The sequence below is a fragment of the Schistocerca gregaria genome, chromosome 2 (genome assembly GCF_023897955.1).
Source record: "Schistocerca gregaria isolate iqSchGreg1 chromosome 2, iqSchGreg1.2, whole genome shotgun sequence".
Taxonomy (NCBI): Eukaryota; Metazoa; Arthropoda; class Insecta; order Orthoptera; family Acrididae; genus Schistocerca; species Schistocerca gregaria.
Genome location: NC_064921.1, coordinates 39,382,066 through 39,399,848, shown reverse-complemented (window position 1 = coordinate 39,399,848; position 17,783 = coordinate 39,382,066). Strand labels below are relative to the sequence as shown.

The 17,783-nt window shown below is 39.4% G+C and overlaps 1 protein-coding gene across 2 annotated transcripts in view; it reads left to right on the top strand.

Moving 5' to 3' along the window:
* LOC126336278 (phospholipid-transporting ATPase ABCA3) overlaps nt 1-17,312 on the top strand; it is a 639,220-nt gene extending 621,908 nt beyond the window's left edge. For both annotated transcript variants that reach the window (XM_049999794.1, XM_049999793.1), the window contains exon 31: nt 16,667-17,312. In XM_049999794.1, coding sequence (XP_049855751.1) covers nt 16,667-16,732 — 66 coding nt within the window. In that variant the 3' untranslated portion in view covers nt 16,733-17,312. The remainder of the gene's footprint in view (nt 1-16,666) is intronic.
* Nucleotides 17,313-17,783: the final 471 nt, after the last annotated feature.

Here is a 17,783-nt window from a genome sequence, read left to right as displayed (position 1 = left end):
TCGTATGGTCTGTGGTAGCATGAGTGTACTTATTCTGCCATACATAAATATATTCAGACTGCTGGAAACTTATGTTTTAGCATGTCATGACTTAATGTTCTGTAGTGAATTTCAACATCCCATGTAAGTGCTATGTACATATTCAACTTTAACTATCCCTTACTTTATTTTAATGCCAGATAACTTCATATGGAGAATAAATTTTGCTTTCATTATGCTGAAAATGTCAAAAGTTCTATTGCAGTAAATATTTTCAACAGCTATAAGTGGAATGCCTACATTCAGTAATTACGTGAAGTCTATGGATCGAGTTCTCATCAAATTTTAGTTTCTCCCTTTTCTGAAACATGTCAAAAATTTGAGCCCAGAATTTTTCCAGCTATTACTCTGTTTCCTGCAACAGTTAACTACATGTTTGTGGCACATGATGTGCCTCTGGAACTCATCGCTGCAAGTATCCAGCTCTTGGATGCCAGGCATTCCTCTCTGAGATACACAGTTTTTCGAAAGCCTTAGGTGGTAACCAAATCTGGTTTTGTTATGTCCACACGTAACGTCTAAAATTAAACACCTAATCAAGCCCAGAGGTCTGTGTGAAGACGTGTCTTACATCACATTCATATAAATGCCATAAAGCATTGCAGACAATGTAGCTTGTCAACACCATAAACAGAATACAATGATACATATGGCTTAGCCAGCAACAAACTCACCATGTTAACTAAGGCTGTAACAGCTGGAATAGCTGCTGCATTTGTTGGTCATTTAAGGACCATTTAGGATCAAAGGTTGTAAATCACATGTTAACTGTCATCACAGTACACACCAAAATGACATCGATGTATCCATGAAGCCTGCATGTTAAGTCACTGATTGCTTAATGTTCAACAGTAGTTCACTAACCTTTTTCATATTAACTCATGTTATACATGTTACAATGTTCTCTGAGAAATATGCCTTTGCATGAAAACACTTTTACTTTTAGAAAGTACTAAAGACAAACTTATTTGAATGATATCAACAGGCATTCTGAATGACACATCTGTTCACTGCTGTGGAGCTTCAATGACTTTACTACAGACTACCATAAAGATGCTCATCGATGAACAGTAACACCCCATGACACATTGTACTCTTTTTCCCTGCATTGTAGATGAGCTTTATGTGTCCCAATTATTTCTCTTTTATTCATCTGGGCATATGAGAGTCTCGTCGTAACAACACCAGAATTCCTGTAGTTTACATCATCATGTAAATTTACATCTTGTTCTTGACTGTAACAAGCAGTTTTTGCCCTGTTAGTTGTACATTGAAAAGAATGAATGAATAGAAATCTGCAGTAGTTAGAAAGTCTTGGGAAAGAACAAAACAGATTCCACTCTCAGAAGGTGCAGGTCAAACACAGGACAAGGTTCGGCATAGAAATCACAGGCGTTATAATAGTACACTGTCATGGCTGTGTTGGGAAAGAACCAGAGCTCCAGGCATTTATGAAATAGAAAGCACTGAAGCTCATTGGCTAAAGCCAGCTATAAAATCAATCAAAATTTTTGCGAAGAACCAAAAAGTGTTCAGAAAGGATACATTAAATACACAGTCAATGTAAATGATTGCAAAGACATCCTCGACCTCGTAGCAACAAATATCGCCAAGCAAATGGGGAGCATTATGATGGAGACAGGGATTAGTGACCACAATGTCTGTTCCTGTTAGAAGTAGTCCATCATGTTGCGAAATTGAAGTACTTACTTCCTGTGAGATAGTATGGCTACAGATTGTACTTGAAAACTGGAATAAATTAATAGTTGGTTCCCTATACTTAGCCCCACCCTTCACCAACTCAGATGATTCAGTTGCTGAACAGTTCGAAGAAGACTTTGAGTTTCATTTCAAACAGGTACCCATTCATACAATTATAGTTGGTAGTAGGCATAAAACATTGTCTGAAAACATACTGAATGCCATCTCAGAAAATTATTTTTAACAACTTGTTCAGGAGCCCACTAAAGGTGTAAATGGTTGCAAAGACATACTCGATCTTGTGGCAACAAATATCACCAAGCAAACAGGGAGCATTATCACGGATACAGGGATTAGTGACCACAATGTCGTTGAAGTGAGACTGAATACTGTAACACTTAAAACCTATCAAAAATATATGCAAAATGTATCTTTTAGAAAAGCAGATAAAAATTCACTTCACAGCTTTCTAAGAGACTACCTCCATTACTTCCAAACTCACTACAAAAGTGTAGACCAGATGTGGTTTGAATACAGAGTAGTAATATCAACAGGAATGGAGAGATTTATACCAAATAAATTAATAATAGATAGAACTGACTCTCCAGGGTACACAAAGCAGCTGACCCAACTGCTGCAGAAGCAACAAAAAAAGCATGCCAAATTTAAAAGAATTTAAAATCCCCAAGACTGGCAAAGTTCCACAAAAGCTTGAAATTTAGTGTGAACTCCAAGACAAGATGATTTCAATAGTTCCCACAACGAACCTCTATCTCAAAATCTGGTACAAAATCCAAAGAGATTTTGGTTGTATTTGAAGTGCATCAGTGGCAAAACATAATCAATATCTTCAATCCACGATAGCGAAGTTGATGTTCCCAATGATAGTGCCACTAAAGTGCAGTTTCTAAATACAGTTTTACTAAACTCTTTCACCAGAGAACACAAAGTAAGTATTCCAAAACTCAAATCAAGAACTGCTGCCAACATGAAAAGTGCCTTTGTTTTAGTGATTGTCACCCCAAGTCTTATATCATATCTGAGACACTCACTCACCTATTTTGCGATAATGCAAATCAAGCTGCCCTCCTTTGACCTTTTTCAGTGTCCTCCATCAATCCAGTCTGATAATAATTCCTACTGCAGTGCAGCACTACCAGAAAACAGATGAGAATAGTGTAAGCAGTCTCTTAAGTAAATGTGTTTCAACTTCTGTTCTGCCAATAAAACATAATCTTCGGTTTGCCTTCCCCACAACATTATCTATGTGGTCTTTCCAGTGTAAGTTGTTTGTAACTGTAATTCCTAGGTATTTAGTTGAACTGACAGCCTTTAAATTTTTGTGATTTATGATCTAACCAAAATTTAATAGATTCCTTTTAGTACTCACGTGGATGACCTCACACTTTTTATTATTTAGGGTCAATTGCCACTTTTTGTGCCACACAGATAACTTGTTTAAATAATTTTGCAATTGGTTTTGATCTTACGATGACTTTACTAAATGGTAAATGACAGCATCATAATCCAAGTCTGTTGCTCAGATTGCCCCCTAAATTGTTTATATAGATTAGGAACCATGCAGTTTGATCATATGCCACTTGTGATAAATGGTATTGAAAGATTTTTGGAAATATAGAAATATGGAATCAATATGTGATCCCCTGTATATAGCATCTGTTACTTCATGAGAATAAAGAACTAGTTGTGTTTCACACGAGCATTATTTTCTGAATCTGTGACAACTGTGTGTCAACAGATTATTTTCCTTGAGTAATTTATGATGTTCAGAAACAGTATATGTTCCAAAACACTACTGCAAGTCGACATCTGTGCTGCAGGTCTATAATTCAATCAATTATACCCACTTCCTTTCTTGAGTATTGGTGTAAACTGAGCAACTTTCCAGGCTTTAGATATGCATCTTTTGTTGAGCGAGCTGTTGTGTGTGACTGCTAAGTACAGAGCTAAAGTGAAGTGGCAAAGAAACTGGTATGGACATGCGTATTCAAATGCAGATTGCAGATATGTGCAAACAGGCAGAATATGGTGCTTCAGTCAGCAACACCTATATAGGACAGCAAGTGTCTGGTGAAGTTGTTAGATCGGTTACTGCTGCTAAAGTGGCAGGTGATCAGGATTTAAGTGAGTTTGAATGTAGTGTTATAGTCTGCACACGAGCGATGGGACACAACATCTCTGAGGTAGTGATGAAGTATGGGTTTCCTATATGACCATTTCACGAGTGTACCATAAATATCAGGAATATATAAGAAAATATCAGCCTCGATTGCAGTAATGAAACCAACCTTTACCTAGGTTTCAGCCCAAGTAATTGAGCCTTCTTCAGAAGATAAACCTGATTCTATAATATGTCTACGAGGACATGGTCTAGAAATGAAACTAAAACAGCCTGAATAAGCATAGTCACATTTTAAAAATGTGGTACATAGTACTAAGTCACCACCAAGACCAGGGGACTGTTAAAGCTGGTGGAGACTCTGTAATCAGTATGGGGCATGTGCAGTTGAAGTGACAAGAGACCCCTGGTACATCTAGATATGACCCTGATAGGTGACATGTACATAAGCATTCTGTCTGACCACCTGCATCCATTCATGTCCATTGTGCTGTTTTAGTTTTATTTCTAGACCATGCTCTCGTAGACATATTACAGAATCAGGTTTATCTTCTAAAGAAGGCTCAATTACTTGGGATGAAACCTAGGCAAAGGTTGGTTTCATTACTGCAGTCGAGGCTGATAGTATCTTATATATTAGATTATCAAGATTGTTGACTGGGCTGCAATGTTGAAAGTACTAAAATATCAGGAATCATGTAAAACATAAAATCTATGACAGTGCTATGGCTGGAAAAAGATCCTGCAAGAACAGGACCAGTGATGACTGAAGAGAATCATTCAACATGTCAGAAGCGGAATCCTTCTGTAAATTGCTCTGCAAATTTCAATGCTGCGCCATCAAATGTCAGCATGTGAACCATTCAATGGAACATCATCGACATGGGCTTTTGGAGCTGAAGGCTGACTCATGTACCGCTGATGACTACCTCACCTGGGCCCGTCAACAGCATCATTGGACTGTTGATGACTGGAAACCTGTTGCCTGGTGGATGAGTCTCGTTTGAAGTTGTATCGAGCAGATGCATGTGTACAGGTATGGAGACAACCTCATGAATCCATGGACCCTGCATATCAGCAGGGGACTGTTAAGGCTGGTGGAGACACTGTAATGGTATGGGGCATGTGCGGTTGAAGTGACATGGGACTCCTGGTACATCTAGATATGACTCTGACAGGTGACATGCATGTAAGCATTCTGTCTGATCAACTGTATCTATTCATGTCCATTGTGCATTCCGACAGACTCAATTACAGCAGGACAATGCTACACCCAATATGTCCAGAATTGCTACAGAGTGGCTCCAAGAATGCTCTTCTGAGTTTAAACACTTCTGATGGCCTCCAAACTCCCCAAACATGAGCATTATTGAGCATATATGGGATGATTTGCAACGTACTGTTCAGAAGAGAACTCCACCCCCTCGTGATCTTACAGATTTATGGACAGCCAAGCTAGATTCATGGCGTCAGTTCTTTCCAGCACTGCATCAGACTTTGGTCGAGTCCATGCTAGGTCATGTTGCAGCACTTCTGCGTGCTCGTGGGGGCCCAACATGATATTAGCCAGGTGTACCAGTTTCTTTGGTTCTTCAGTGTATTATATCAGCAGTCTCTGAAATGAATCTAATTGGTATACTTTGTGGACTGGAGGATGTGTTAGTCTGTTGAGCAATTTTACAATAACTGTGCTGAGAGGCAGCTCAACAGCTAACACAAAGAGTATGAATCAGCATGAAATTTACATAATGAGAGATAATTACTACGTGCAGTACTGGAGTTAAAGCATGAATTCTTGTTGAAACTAAATTGGTGCCACGAACAGTCTTCCTCACTGCATAAGAAAAATACAATGCAAAGTACAAATACTGAAAGCGCAAAAATGAATAATGTATCTAGGATTTCTCTTACTCTATTGACGTAGATTTTTAGAATGTCAGTTTTTGCAGCAAACTTGTTGCTTAACAAAACATCAATTGTTCAATTGTTACAAATATATATGTTCAATAGAAGTCACTTCTAGGTTATGCTGATATCATTAGTTTACCTTTAATCTTCTGTGGTTTCTGATCACACAGTTCACCCACTAAATCATGATGATTAGCATATATATATTTTAAAATGTCTTGCAGTATGGAAGAAATTACTGCCTCTTCTTATGATTGCAAGCAAAAGTCATGCTTGTGAACAAATATTGGCATAATAAATAAAAATATTCTTGCAGGTATAATAACTTTTAATGTGTATATTTTCTTGCATTTTTATACACATATAGCATTTACTGCACACATTTTTGACACACAGATAAAAATTACATGTCCTTTTTGTGTAAAATCTAAAGCATGAGTACTCCCAAGTGAAACTGAAACAAAAGCTGTTAAAAAAATTGAATATTCTCCAGACATTGCTCTTCCATTAATAATAAATTTGTACATTCCCACAGATGACAGGAAAGATAGGCTTTTAGAGTTATCTTTATAATTTCAAAAGCCTATTTTTGCCATCTTTGCACAATGCAGAAATTTACTATTACTAATGAGGAAAAGAAAACAATCTTATAAATTAATAATGAGAGAAAAGGGAAAAAAGAGATATGATATTGGGAGCTAGTTGTTTAAGTATTACACAATTGCCCCTGACTGTACACTAACATTGTATGGAGGTGTAAAGTATCATACAGTTAATTGATTGCTAGCTATTACCAATGTGTGGGGAGTCAAAGCAATTCATTTCTCGGTCTTTTAGATAGACTTATGTTGTGTTAAGTGGAGATGTCATCTTCACCCTATTAACTAACACATATATACATTACAAAAAAGGGGTACAAATATTGAATAATGTGCGTATTTAACAATGCTTGATTTAGTCAAGTCTCCTTCAGTATTGTGCCCATGCGTGGCAAGTAGTTGGCAGCCTGGCACTGGGACTTTAATGGTTATGTCCTCGTCGAATACTTTTAACTTGTGTCCGTCCATTTCAAGCAAAATCGTCATGTGTTGCACCATGGTTTCCTCCACAAATATTTGTTCATTTCTTGGAAATGGTGCATGTGCTTGTGGTAATTCCAGTGCTGTGTTTTCGAAATATGTTTGCATGAATAACAAATCTGTAAGTTCCTGTTCTTCCTTTTGCTCTGCTATCAATTGACAGAAAATACCTGTTCATTTACAATGAAGTTGCACTTACCACTTCCTATGGCCATTTGCGTCTTATACACCCTTATAAGCCCTATACATATCCATCCCAATCAAACAATTTACTATTAATTTGTCACTGATGAGGAAATTACATTTGACAGTAAAGTGTCTTATTTTTGATGGAATAAGTGCTTGTAAATTCACTACTTTTAATTTGTTTCCAGTGGCCATCTGTATTCTTCAGTTCTGCACTGGGAATGTGGGAATTTTACCTCTTTTCTTTAACTCTTGAAAAAAATTCGGTTGACATTAAGTTAGTCGTTGCACCTGTGTCTAGAACTAAGTGTACTTCCATGTCAAATATTGTTGTCTTTATAAATGCCTGTACCTGTTCTTCATACAAGTTTTCCTGAACTTCCTCCTCATGTTTGTGTAAATCATCTTTCATGTCACCTTGTTCATCATATCTCACTAAATGTGTTTGTAAGTGTATTGCACCACTGACACAATTTCAGAGAACTGTACATTTTGTGCTGTATTACGCCAATCCGTGTCATTGGGTCTGCAAATTTGTGTTGGTAGTTGCAAAATTGTAGTTCACACTATTATTTTGTCTGTGGGAATCACCAGCAGAACATCCGTATACGCACAGTGAAGGATAGGATTATTCTGTGGCGGCGCGCACAAGGGGCAGATTGTTCATTCTTTGATTATATATAATAGTTCTGTTGTTATTGATTCAATGTTAATATGAGCTTTTCATTGCAATAAAAAAAATATTATAGCCTAACTACTTCGAGAGTCTTTCTGAAGATTGTAATAAGTAGTATGTGGCTAAAGTGGTGACCCGTTTAAAGAAATTCGTTGTAGACGAACAAATGCAGCCCAGTTCAATTTCGTTTACCAGGAGATTGGCGAGTCCGCGTGGCACACAGAGTGTTACAGATCAGCGCTACGTTTTGTTAAAGAACATTGAGGAATTACGACACGACTTTGAAGAACAAGAAAATGCTGTGTTGAATTTTTCTGCACCATCAAGTAACGGCGTTTCGACAGAGAATAGTAGCAAGATGAAATTACGCCCAGCGTAGTTCATACCTGATAAACCTGAACTGTGGCTTGCAATGCTTGATCTGACTTTCCAGCATCATGGCATTGCAAATGAAGAGACAAAATTTATGATTGCCGCTTGGCAATAAAACAGCACCGATCAGCACAGATATAATACTTCAGCCACCCGCCAACGCAAAAGTATACGCATTTTAAGCAGTTACTCATTGAGCGACTACGTCGGCCAGTGGAGCAACGTATTCAGCAAGTTTTGCACAGTGAAAAGTTGCCAGAGGCAGTTAGAATGGCTGTGGTGTTCTGAGACGCACGAGATATCTCATCGTTGATCTCATTAGCCGACAAGGTCTACACCTCGTTAGACGCAGCGCATATGTCGACGGTGATGTTCAGACACAACAGTACAGACTCACAGGAAACGGCAGCGATACAACAATGCCAACAGCCTGACATTTCTCAACAACTGGATAACCTACGAAAACAAGTTGACGGATTGAAGCAGCAGATATCAACATTGCTCGGAGTCAAGACAGGCACAAACAAGAAGAGCAAGGAAGATGACATTGTGTCTGAGGATCATATCTGCTGATACCATCAACGATTCGGAAGCGAGGCGACGTGCTGCACATCACCGTGCAATCACCCAAATGGCGACAGCATTAGGCGCCACTGGATGCGAGTTCGAGCACCGGCGCCTACTGTTACGAGGTGAGATTGACGAGGGGCAGCTACGGGTGAATAACCTTTCTTCTTTACCTTCACTGTCCCATCGGCTGTTTGTTACAGACATTAAGTCCGGCCGTGCTTATGTAGCTCACTCAGGTTCAGACGTTAAAACTGTGATGTGAAGCTCCCTCCATCTCAGTCGAAACTCACAGCAGCAAACCAGACGTCGATAGTGACTTATGGAAAACGTCAGATAGAGGTAGACCTCAGGTTCTGTGAAAGTTTACCGTGGACTTTCGTAATTGCCAATGTGTCAGACACAATATTGGGTGCAGATTTCTTGTTTCATTATGCACTTGAGGTATCTATTAGCTCAGTGAGCATTCGATGCGGGACACAGTACATTAGAGGCACCCTAGGACAAAGCCCTATTTCCACGTCTGATAGCAGACGAGTAGCAAACTGTGAATCCATGTCTGGTGGGCAGACAATAAAGCACAATATGGTACATCACATCAGGACTACACCCGGTCAACCAGTGTCTCAACACTCACGCCGGTTAGCTCCGGATCGTTCTGCTGCAGTGAAGGCAGAGTTCGAAGAATTATTATGATCGGGAATCGTCCGTAGGTCCGACAGTCTGTGGTCATTGCCACTTCACCTCGTAAAGAAGAAAGATGGGACTTGGGAGACCATCGGAGATTACAGGGCACTAAATACTCGTACCATCCCTGATCGTTATCTGATACCCCATATCAGAGATTTTACATATGCACTTGCAGGCGCAACCATTTTTAGTGTCATTGATTGTAAAAAAGTGTATCACCAGATACCGGCCGCACCTGCTGATATACCGAAGATGGCTGTCACAACACCATTTGGTTTTTCGAATACCTCCTTATGCTGTTCGGGTTCAAAAAAGGCGCAAACTTGGCAGCGTTTCATTGACGAAGTCCTCACAGGTTTACCATATTACTTTGCATACCTTGACGACATCTTGGTTTTTTCGTTGTCTGAGGAATTGCAGGAACTACATCTAAGGACTGTTTACCAACGTATTGAGGCATATGGCATTTCGGTCAATGAATCAAAATGTTTACTTCGACAATATCAGGTGCCATTCTTGGGCTACTCAGTAACAGCAGCCGGTATCAGCCCATTGCAAGACATACTCGACCTTATCGAAGAGATGACTCGCACCATCAACTATCGCCAACTATGCTGGTTTCTTGGAGCAGATAACTTCTACAGACAACATCTGCCTAATGTGACGGCTATTCAAGCACTTTTGACGACAGCACTAGTCGGCAAGGATGCAGTGGGCACACAACCTTTACAGTGGACATCAGAGATGCAGATGGCATTCGACAAGATCAAAACATGTCTACGTTAGGCAATAATCTTGGCACATACGGTTCCTCAAGCTCGACTGGCAATTGTTGTGGATGCGAGCCAGCAGGCAATAGGTCCAGCTCTACACCAGACGGTGGGAAACAATTGGCAGCCCCTAGGTTTCTTCTCCCACAATCTTACATCATCACAAGTAAAATGGAGTGCCTATGATAGAGAGCTACTGGCAATTTATGAAGCCATCAGACATTTCCAACCGCAAGTTGGAGGCAAACCATTCACTGTTTTCACAGACCACAAGCCAATTACCTTCGCTTTCAGTAAGAACAAGGATGGTTGCTCACCGCGACAGTTGAGACAACTTGAGTTTATCGCCCAGTTTACGACAGACCTGCAGCACATAAAAGGAGCTGAGAACGTCGTGGCAGATTTCCTGTCTAGATTGGAAACAATCTCTCAGACTATTGACTACAAGGAAATAGTTGCAGCACAGGAAACAGACCAGAAACTTGCTAAATTCTCTCGTGATAGTACGTCCAGGTTACGCTTGCAACAAATACAACCTACGGGTGAACACTTCAGAGTTTGTTGTGACATATCGAAAGGAAAACCAAGACCATTCGTACCTGAGAGATTGTGACAACAATTATTTGATAGCATCCATGGACTGGCTCATCCGGGAATGAATGCCAGCGTCAAACTAATGACAGACAGATTTGTGTGGCCCGGTATAAATAGAGACTGCCGTAATTTGGCAAAAACGTGCCTGGACTGTCCAAGGTGGGACGACACATGCACAAAGCAGTAGTAAACTTCCCACTTACCACACAATGTTTCACACATGTGCACCTGGACATCGCGGGACCACTTTTGCCGTCAGAAGGATACCGTTATCTCCTCACTGCGGTGGACCGCTTCACCAGATGGGCAGAGGTGATTCCGTTATCGGATAGTTCAACAGAAACAGTGGCACGCGTATGTCTTTCATCTTGGATCGCACGTTTCAGCTGCCCTTTACATGTCACCACAGACCAGGGGCTTCAGTATGAATCGATGTTGTTCTCAGAATTGGCCAACCTCTGCGGGTTCCAACATCATTGCACCACAGCAAACCACCCAGCAAGCAATGGGACGGTGGAACGCTGGCATAGAACATCAAAACCTGCATTAATGTGCCCTGCACAATCTTGGTTGTCAGTGTTACCAGTAGTTTTGTTGGGCCTACGCACAGCATTGAAAATGGATTTAGGGACATACACCACAGTATTGGTTTATGGTGAACCCTTATGACTGCCTGCAGAATTCTTCACCGATAAAGAAAGAGCACGACAGACTGAATTGCAATTTACATTGCAAATGGTACGCGAGCATATGGCCAGACTTCGTCCATCTCCTGTCTCGAGACATGGAGCGGTAAATATGTTCGTGGACAAAGATCTAAGCTCATGTACACATGCGATGCTATGGACGGACGCTGTCAAGTCACTGCTGCAGCCTCCATATTCTGGACCTTACAGAGTGCTCTCACAGGATGAACATACCATGCAGATAGATCTTAATGGAAAGAGTCAAGTGGTATCATTCGAACGGCTCAAACCCGCACATATGTTACCGACTGAAGAGGACACAGAGGTCAAGCACCAAGCGCCACCTTCCACACCACTGGACCAGGACGACACCACCTCACCATCACAAGAGGAAGTGGTACCATCACTACCAGCAATGGAAGCTGAAGAAATTCCACCAATGCCTTCAGTACACACAAGAGCTGGGCGTCGGGTGGAAATATAAATACCTCCACATTCCCGGAGCTCCTCTATCAGAGGGGGGCTGTGTGGGAGTCGCCAGCAGAACATGCGTATACGCACTGTGAAGGATAGCATTATTCTGTGGTGGTGCACACAAGGGACAGACTGTTTATTCTTTGATTATATATAATAGTTCTGTTGTTGTTGATTCATGATTCAATGTTAATATGAGTTTTCGTTGCAATAAAAAAAAAAAAATATATATATTATAGCCTAACTGCTTCACGAGTCTTTCTGAAGATTGTAATAAGTAGTACATGGCTAAATGTCCTAAGATCAGCTGCATCACAGCATGCAACATTTGATTGTTGCCGACTGCTTTCCTCTGTATCGGCTAGCTATTGCCTCTTACAGGCAACAGATACCCTTGCCCATTGTAATTGTTCCTGTTGTTCTGATAATCTTGCTTAAATCTTATTTTTTCCACATGTTTTGTTTGCACTGTTTCAGATATGATTGCCATGCCTGTTGTGTAGTAACATTATTATTTACATGTTGGTTCTCAAGTACAGGTTGAGCTGTTTGTTTATCTGCTGCTTTATGCTGTCATGGTGCCTCTTCACAAATCAGGTCAATGTAAGCCAAAATTGACAAAAGTGTCATGTACTGGTGTGGTTACTAATTTTCCCTTATGTATGACAGAAGTCAGCTCTTTAATATCTTCAATACATCCACTTGTGATATGGGATCGGTCCAATATCTGGTCTTATTTAAATACTTTACGAAATAATCCCGCAAGCTTCCATGCTTGCTGTTAAATTGAGCCGGGTTACAGACTTCATGCCTTAATCTCTCTTGAATGGCTTCTGACCAGTACTTGTCTAAGAAAGCACATTCAAATTCCTTGTAACTGTGACAACATTTTGCCATTTGACTGGCCCACAGAAGAACATCACCTTGGGTGTAACCAACAATAAATCTTATCTTTTGAGCCTCTGTTCAGTTACATGGAAACACATTGTAGAATGCACTGCTAAAAACTACCAGATTCATCCACTTCCCATCTGTCGAATACGTGAGAAACTTCTTATGTCTCAGCAACTCTTCATCAGTGAAGATGAGTGTTAAACATGCGGCATTATCTGACATTGGTATGTTGTTACAAGTGTGAGGAACACCATATGGTGGTAACTGGGCATGTGACAAGATGTGGATAACTATTACACCCATCCATCGTGGGCACAGGTAGTCGAATATTAGCAACCTGACCTACTTCATTAGATGATTCAATTTCCCTTTTCTAAATGGCCTCTTCTACCACGTCTACATATACTTTGCATTCAGATATTACCTTCTGTGCTAATGTACTGCTTTGATCTAAGATACCTGCATCTGCCCTTTTGGTTATATAATCTAAATTTTTCCTTATCTGAGCTCTTTTTCTTTTGGCACTCTAATTATTAGCTTTCTACTCTTACTGTTAGCTCCTCTACTACCAATGGTAAACATTCATAGTCCTTGTGTAGCTTGTTGACAATAATGGTCACTTTCTTTATAGTATTACACATTTGGTTTTGATTTGCTCTTACACTATTATTTGTGTCCGCGATTTTCCTTAATTCACTTTCTACGTGTTCTTGATTGTCACTAATCGAACCTACCTTTTCATTCAAAAACTTTGTTTAATATCAGAAATAACCTCCTGTCTTAATTGTTTTTTCATTTTTGTTAAATTTTCGGGTATATATGTGTGTAGAGTTTCTGTTAGATCATAGAATTTTTCTGTGAGACTGTTTAGGAAATCTTGCAACACCTGTTTTTGTTCTGTTTTGAAATCTGAAAAACCTTGTGACAAATTGTTACATATTGTGTTCAAGTTACTAATCTGTTGGGTAACTGTAGTGAATTTCACGTTCATATCATGGAATTTAGTGTTCGTAGTTGTCAGTAAATGCCGTAACAGTGCATTTGTGTTACTATTATCATTGCTATCAACTGTACTTTACACATTAATATTTGGATTACTGATAATCAGTGTCTGTCCTATGTTGTCAGAATATACTGCTGTTTCACGTTCCTCTGTTTCGTTCAGCAGTGATATATTGCTTACGGAGATGTGTGAAACAGTCTCATTGATAGTCATCATAGTTTGTGTGTGTATCTGTGCTGTTATTTGTTACATCAGTGATATCTATCTCTGATCTATGTTGGCTTTCTGCTAGCTGCGCGTTCGTGCAAATCACTGCACCTTGACTGATTGCAGCTTCTGTATTACGATCAACAATGTATAATTTTTGGTCAACCATTTTATCATGCTAGCAATTACCAAAAAATTAATGAAATTTCTATGTAAATAAATCTTGCACCTGAAACCTCCTATGAAATCATGTTTCAATAAATTCCTGTCAATTTATCGAAAAGTATTACGACACAAATTATTTAATTTTCATAATAATTTACACTATACTGATGACTCGAAGTTTGGTATGATTTTTGAACCCTTTTGATCAATAAATTTTCTACTAGGAAAATGGTGACGAAAAAGGAAAGAAAGCTAACTATGACAACAGAGGCACTACTAAACGTAATCATGCAAGCTATTGTGCAAACTTTGGAATAACCATGCCGGGAGGTAGCCCAACAGCTAACACAAAGAGTATGAATCGACATGAAATTTATGTAATGAGAGATAATTACTACTTGCAGTACTAGAAGTAAAGCATGAATTCCTGTTGAAACAAAATTGGTGTCATGAACAGTCTTACTCACAGCATAGGAAAAATAGTTAACGTACAGACACTGAAGGCGCAAAAATGAATAATGTAACTAGGATAATTTCTCTTACTCTCTCAATGTAGATTTTTGGAATGTATGATTTTGCAGCAAACTTGGTGCTTGACGAAAAGTCAATTGTTCAATTATTACACGTATATATGTTTAATAGAAGTCACTATTAGGTTATGCTGATATCATTAATTTACCTTTAATCTTCTGTGGTTGCTGATCATACAGTCCATCCACTAAATCTTGATGATTAGCATATATATTTTAACATGTCTTGCAGTATGGAAGAAATTACTGCCTCTTCTTATGATTGCAAGCAAAAGTCACATTGTGAACAAATATTGGTGTAATAAATAAAAATATTCTTGCAGCTATAATAACTTTTAATATGTATATTTGCTTGCATTTTTATACACACATATCATCACTACATACATTGTTGATGCACGAGAAAAAAAATTACACATCCTTTTTGTGTGAGATCTAAAACATAAGTACTCCCAAGTGAAACTGAAACAAAAGTTGTCAAAAAAAATATGTTCTCTGGACATTACTCTCTGTTACAAAGATAATTCTAAAAGACAAGTCTTCTTTGAACTGTTCAGCAACTGAGTCTTCCCACCCAATGTTAGAGAGTGAAACGGTAGAGAAATACTGTGAAAGTGGTTCAATGACCCCTCTGCCAGGTACTGAAGTGTGAACTGCAGAGTATTCATGTAGATGTAGATATGAATCTTCCTGGCAGATTAAATCTATGTGCCAGACCGGGACTTTGTGGGCAAGCACTCGCTCCAACGAGTTACCCCGTCATAATCTCAAGCCATCCTCACAACTTTACTTCCACCAGTGACTTATCTTTTAATCTGCTGGGAAACTTGATACCAGTGCACACTCCATTGGAAAGTAAGAATTCGCTCTGAAAGCAATCCCCCTGGCTGAGGCAAAGCCATATCTCCGCATAATCTATGCTAGTCCCACAAGTCACACAGAAGAACTTCTATGAAGTTTGGAAGGTAGGGTATGAGGTACTGGCAGAAGTAAAAGTGTGAGGACAGGTTGTGAGTTATGCTTGGGTAGCTCAGTTGACAGAGCACTTACCCACGAAAGGCGAAGTTCCCTGCTTCGAGTCCTGGCGAGAAAGTTTCAGATCCTTTATAGTACAATTACACGATTGTATGAATCACTAGAAGCAGTTATCTAGAAGTATGCGTATGGAGTAGCTTAAAGTGGAACGACCACATAAAACTAATCACAGGATGCCAGACTTAGATTCAGTGGAAGAATCCTCAGGCAATATAGTCTGTCAACAAAACAGGTAGCTTAAAAACCCCTGTTCAACCAATATTCGCATATTGATGATTAGTATGGGATGTGTAACAGACAGGATTGGTAGAGAAGATCCAAAGTAGACCAGCATGTTTTCTTACAGGTTCATTTAGTAAGCACAACAGCGTCGTGGAGGCGATAAAACGACTCCAGTGGAAGATACTGCAAGAGGGCGGGCGTTTGCATCATGATGTCGTTTATTATTGAAGTTCCAAGATTGTACATTCCTAGTGGAGTCGACAAGTATATTGCATTTTTCTATGTATATATTGCAAAATGACCATGGAGATGAAATCTGAGAGGTTCGAGCCCACACAGAGGCTTGCTGGCAATTGTTCTTCCCACAGACTACTCACAACTGGAGGAAGTGACAGTGGTACATAAATTTCCGTCTGCTATATACCGTAAGGTGTCTTGTGGAGTATAGATATGGCTTGCGGAGCATAGATACAGATGTAGATCTAATTTTGGCACCTCTTTTATTGTAAGTGATGCACACACTGTTCTGGCACCTGCATATTTTTTATATTTTTTCAGGAACTTCCAGTCGGAAGCATGGGAGTTTTATCTCATTGTACACCATAAAAAATTCATTATTGTACTTTCTACCTAATTTCTGACTAGTGTGTCGGGCTTTCAAATCTGCATTTTACTGTAATTAATGTTCGACGTTTGTGCAGAATTAAGATTGAGTTTTATTTCTGCAGGTATTTCTGTCTTTTGCACGACATCAGAAAGAAGCTGCTGATGCGATATCAGAAAGAAGCTGCTGATGCGATATCAGAAAGAAGCTGCTGATGCGATATCAGAAAGAAGTTGCTGATGGGCAAACATAATGATGGAAGGCCAGATGAATTGCACTGCAGACTAGTGTCCTTACGCACCAGTATTTGCCCCATTCGACGAACATCCACCAGTGGGTGGTTACTGTATAAAGTGTAACTGTGGTAATTAAAAAAAATGTCTAGGATTCTCAAGTGCTATTTGAAACTGTGTCTCTAGTGGCAGTGAAGTTTGGAACTTTAGTTTTGACCATTCACGTTCTGTATTGTATCCAGTGTAACATTGAGCCTTCTTTCTCATCACTATGGTGGTGACAGTTTGAGATCTGAAGCAGATGCACTCAATACGACGAGCTGATTAGTCTTGCATTTTGAATTAAATAAATGTTAAACAACATTCTGAAGTCAATTTAAGGCTAAGCAGCTTACGTGAAACGACAACTGTAATGCACATTATCTATTACGAGCAGTCTTGTACTTTTAATGTCTTAAATTATGTAGAAAATTATGTTTTCAATTTTTGTAATCATTTTGTTTAAAAATAAATAAAGTGATGTTTTTAGTTAGTTCAGTTACAGTGTTACATGATTTTTGTAACTAATATTGTGAACAGCACTTTGAAAAAAGAATAAGAAAGCAAGCAGCATTATATATTTACCACTGAAATGATGAGTTGTTCAACACACACACACACACACACACACACACACACACACACACACACACACACACACACAGAGAGAGAGAGAGAGAGAGAGAGAGAGAGAGAGATTATTTTTATTGTATATTTTTGTTATCTTATATTCGTGAATACTTGTAAAACATGGAGAAATGTACTTGTTCTAAAGCAGTCCCTAGACCGTCAGTCGCAGCACTCCTGCAGAAAATCAAATGGGAGGCTCTCGACCACCCTCCATACAGTCCAGACCTATCTCTCTGTGATTATACCATTTTTGGCCTCCTTAAAAAGGCTCTGAGGGGCAAACGATTCACCTCGGATGACAACGTCCAGCTGTACGTGCGGAACTGGTTAACATCGCAG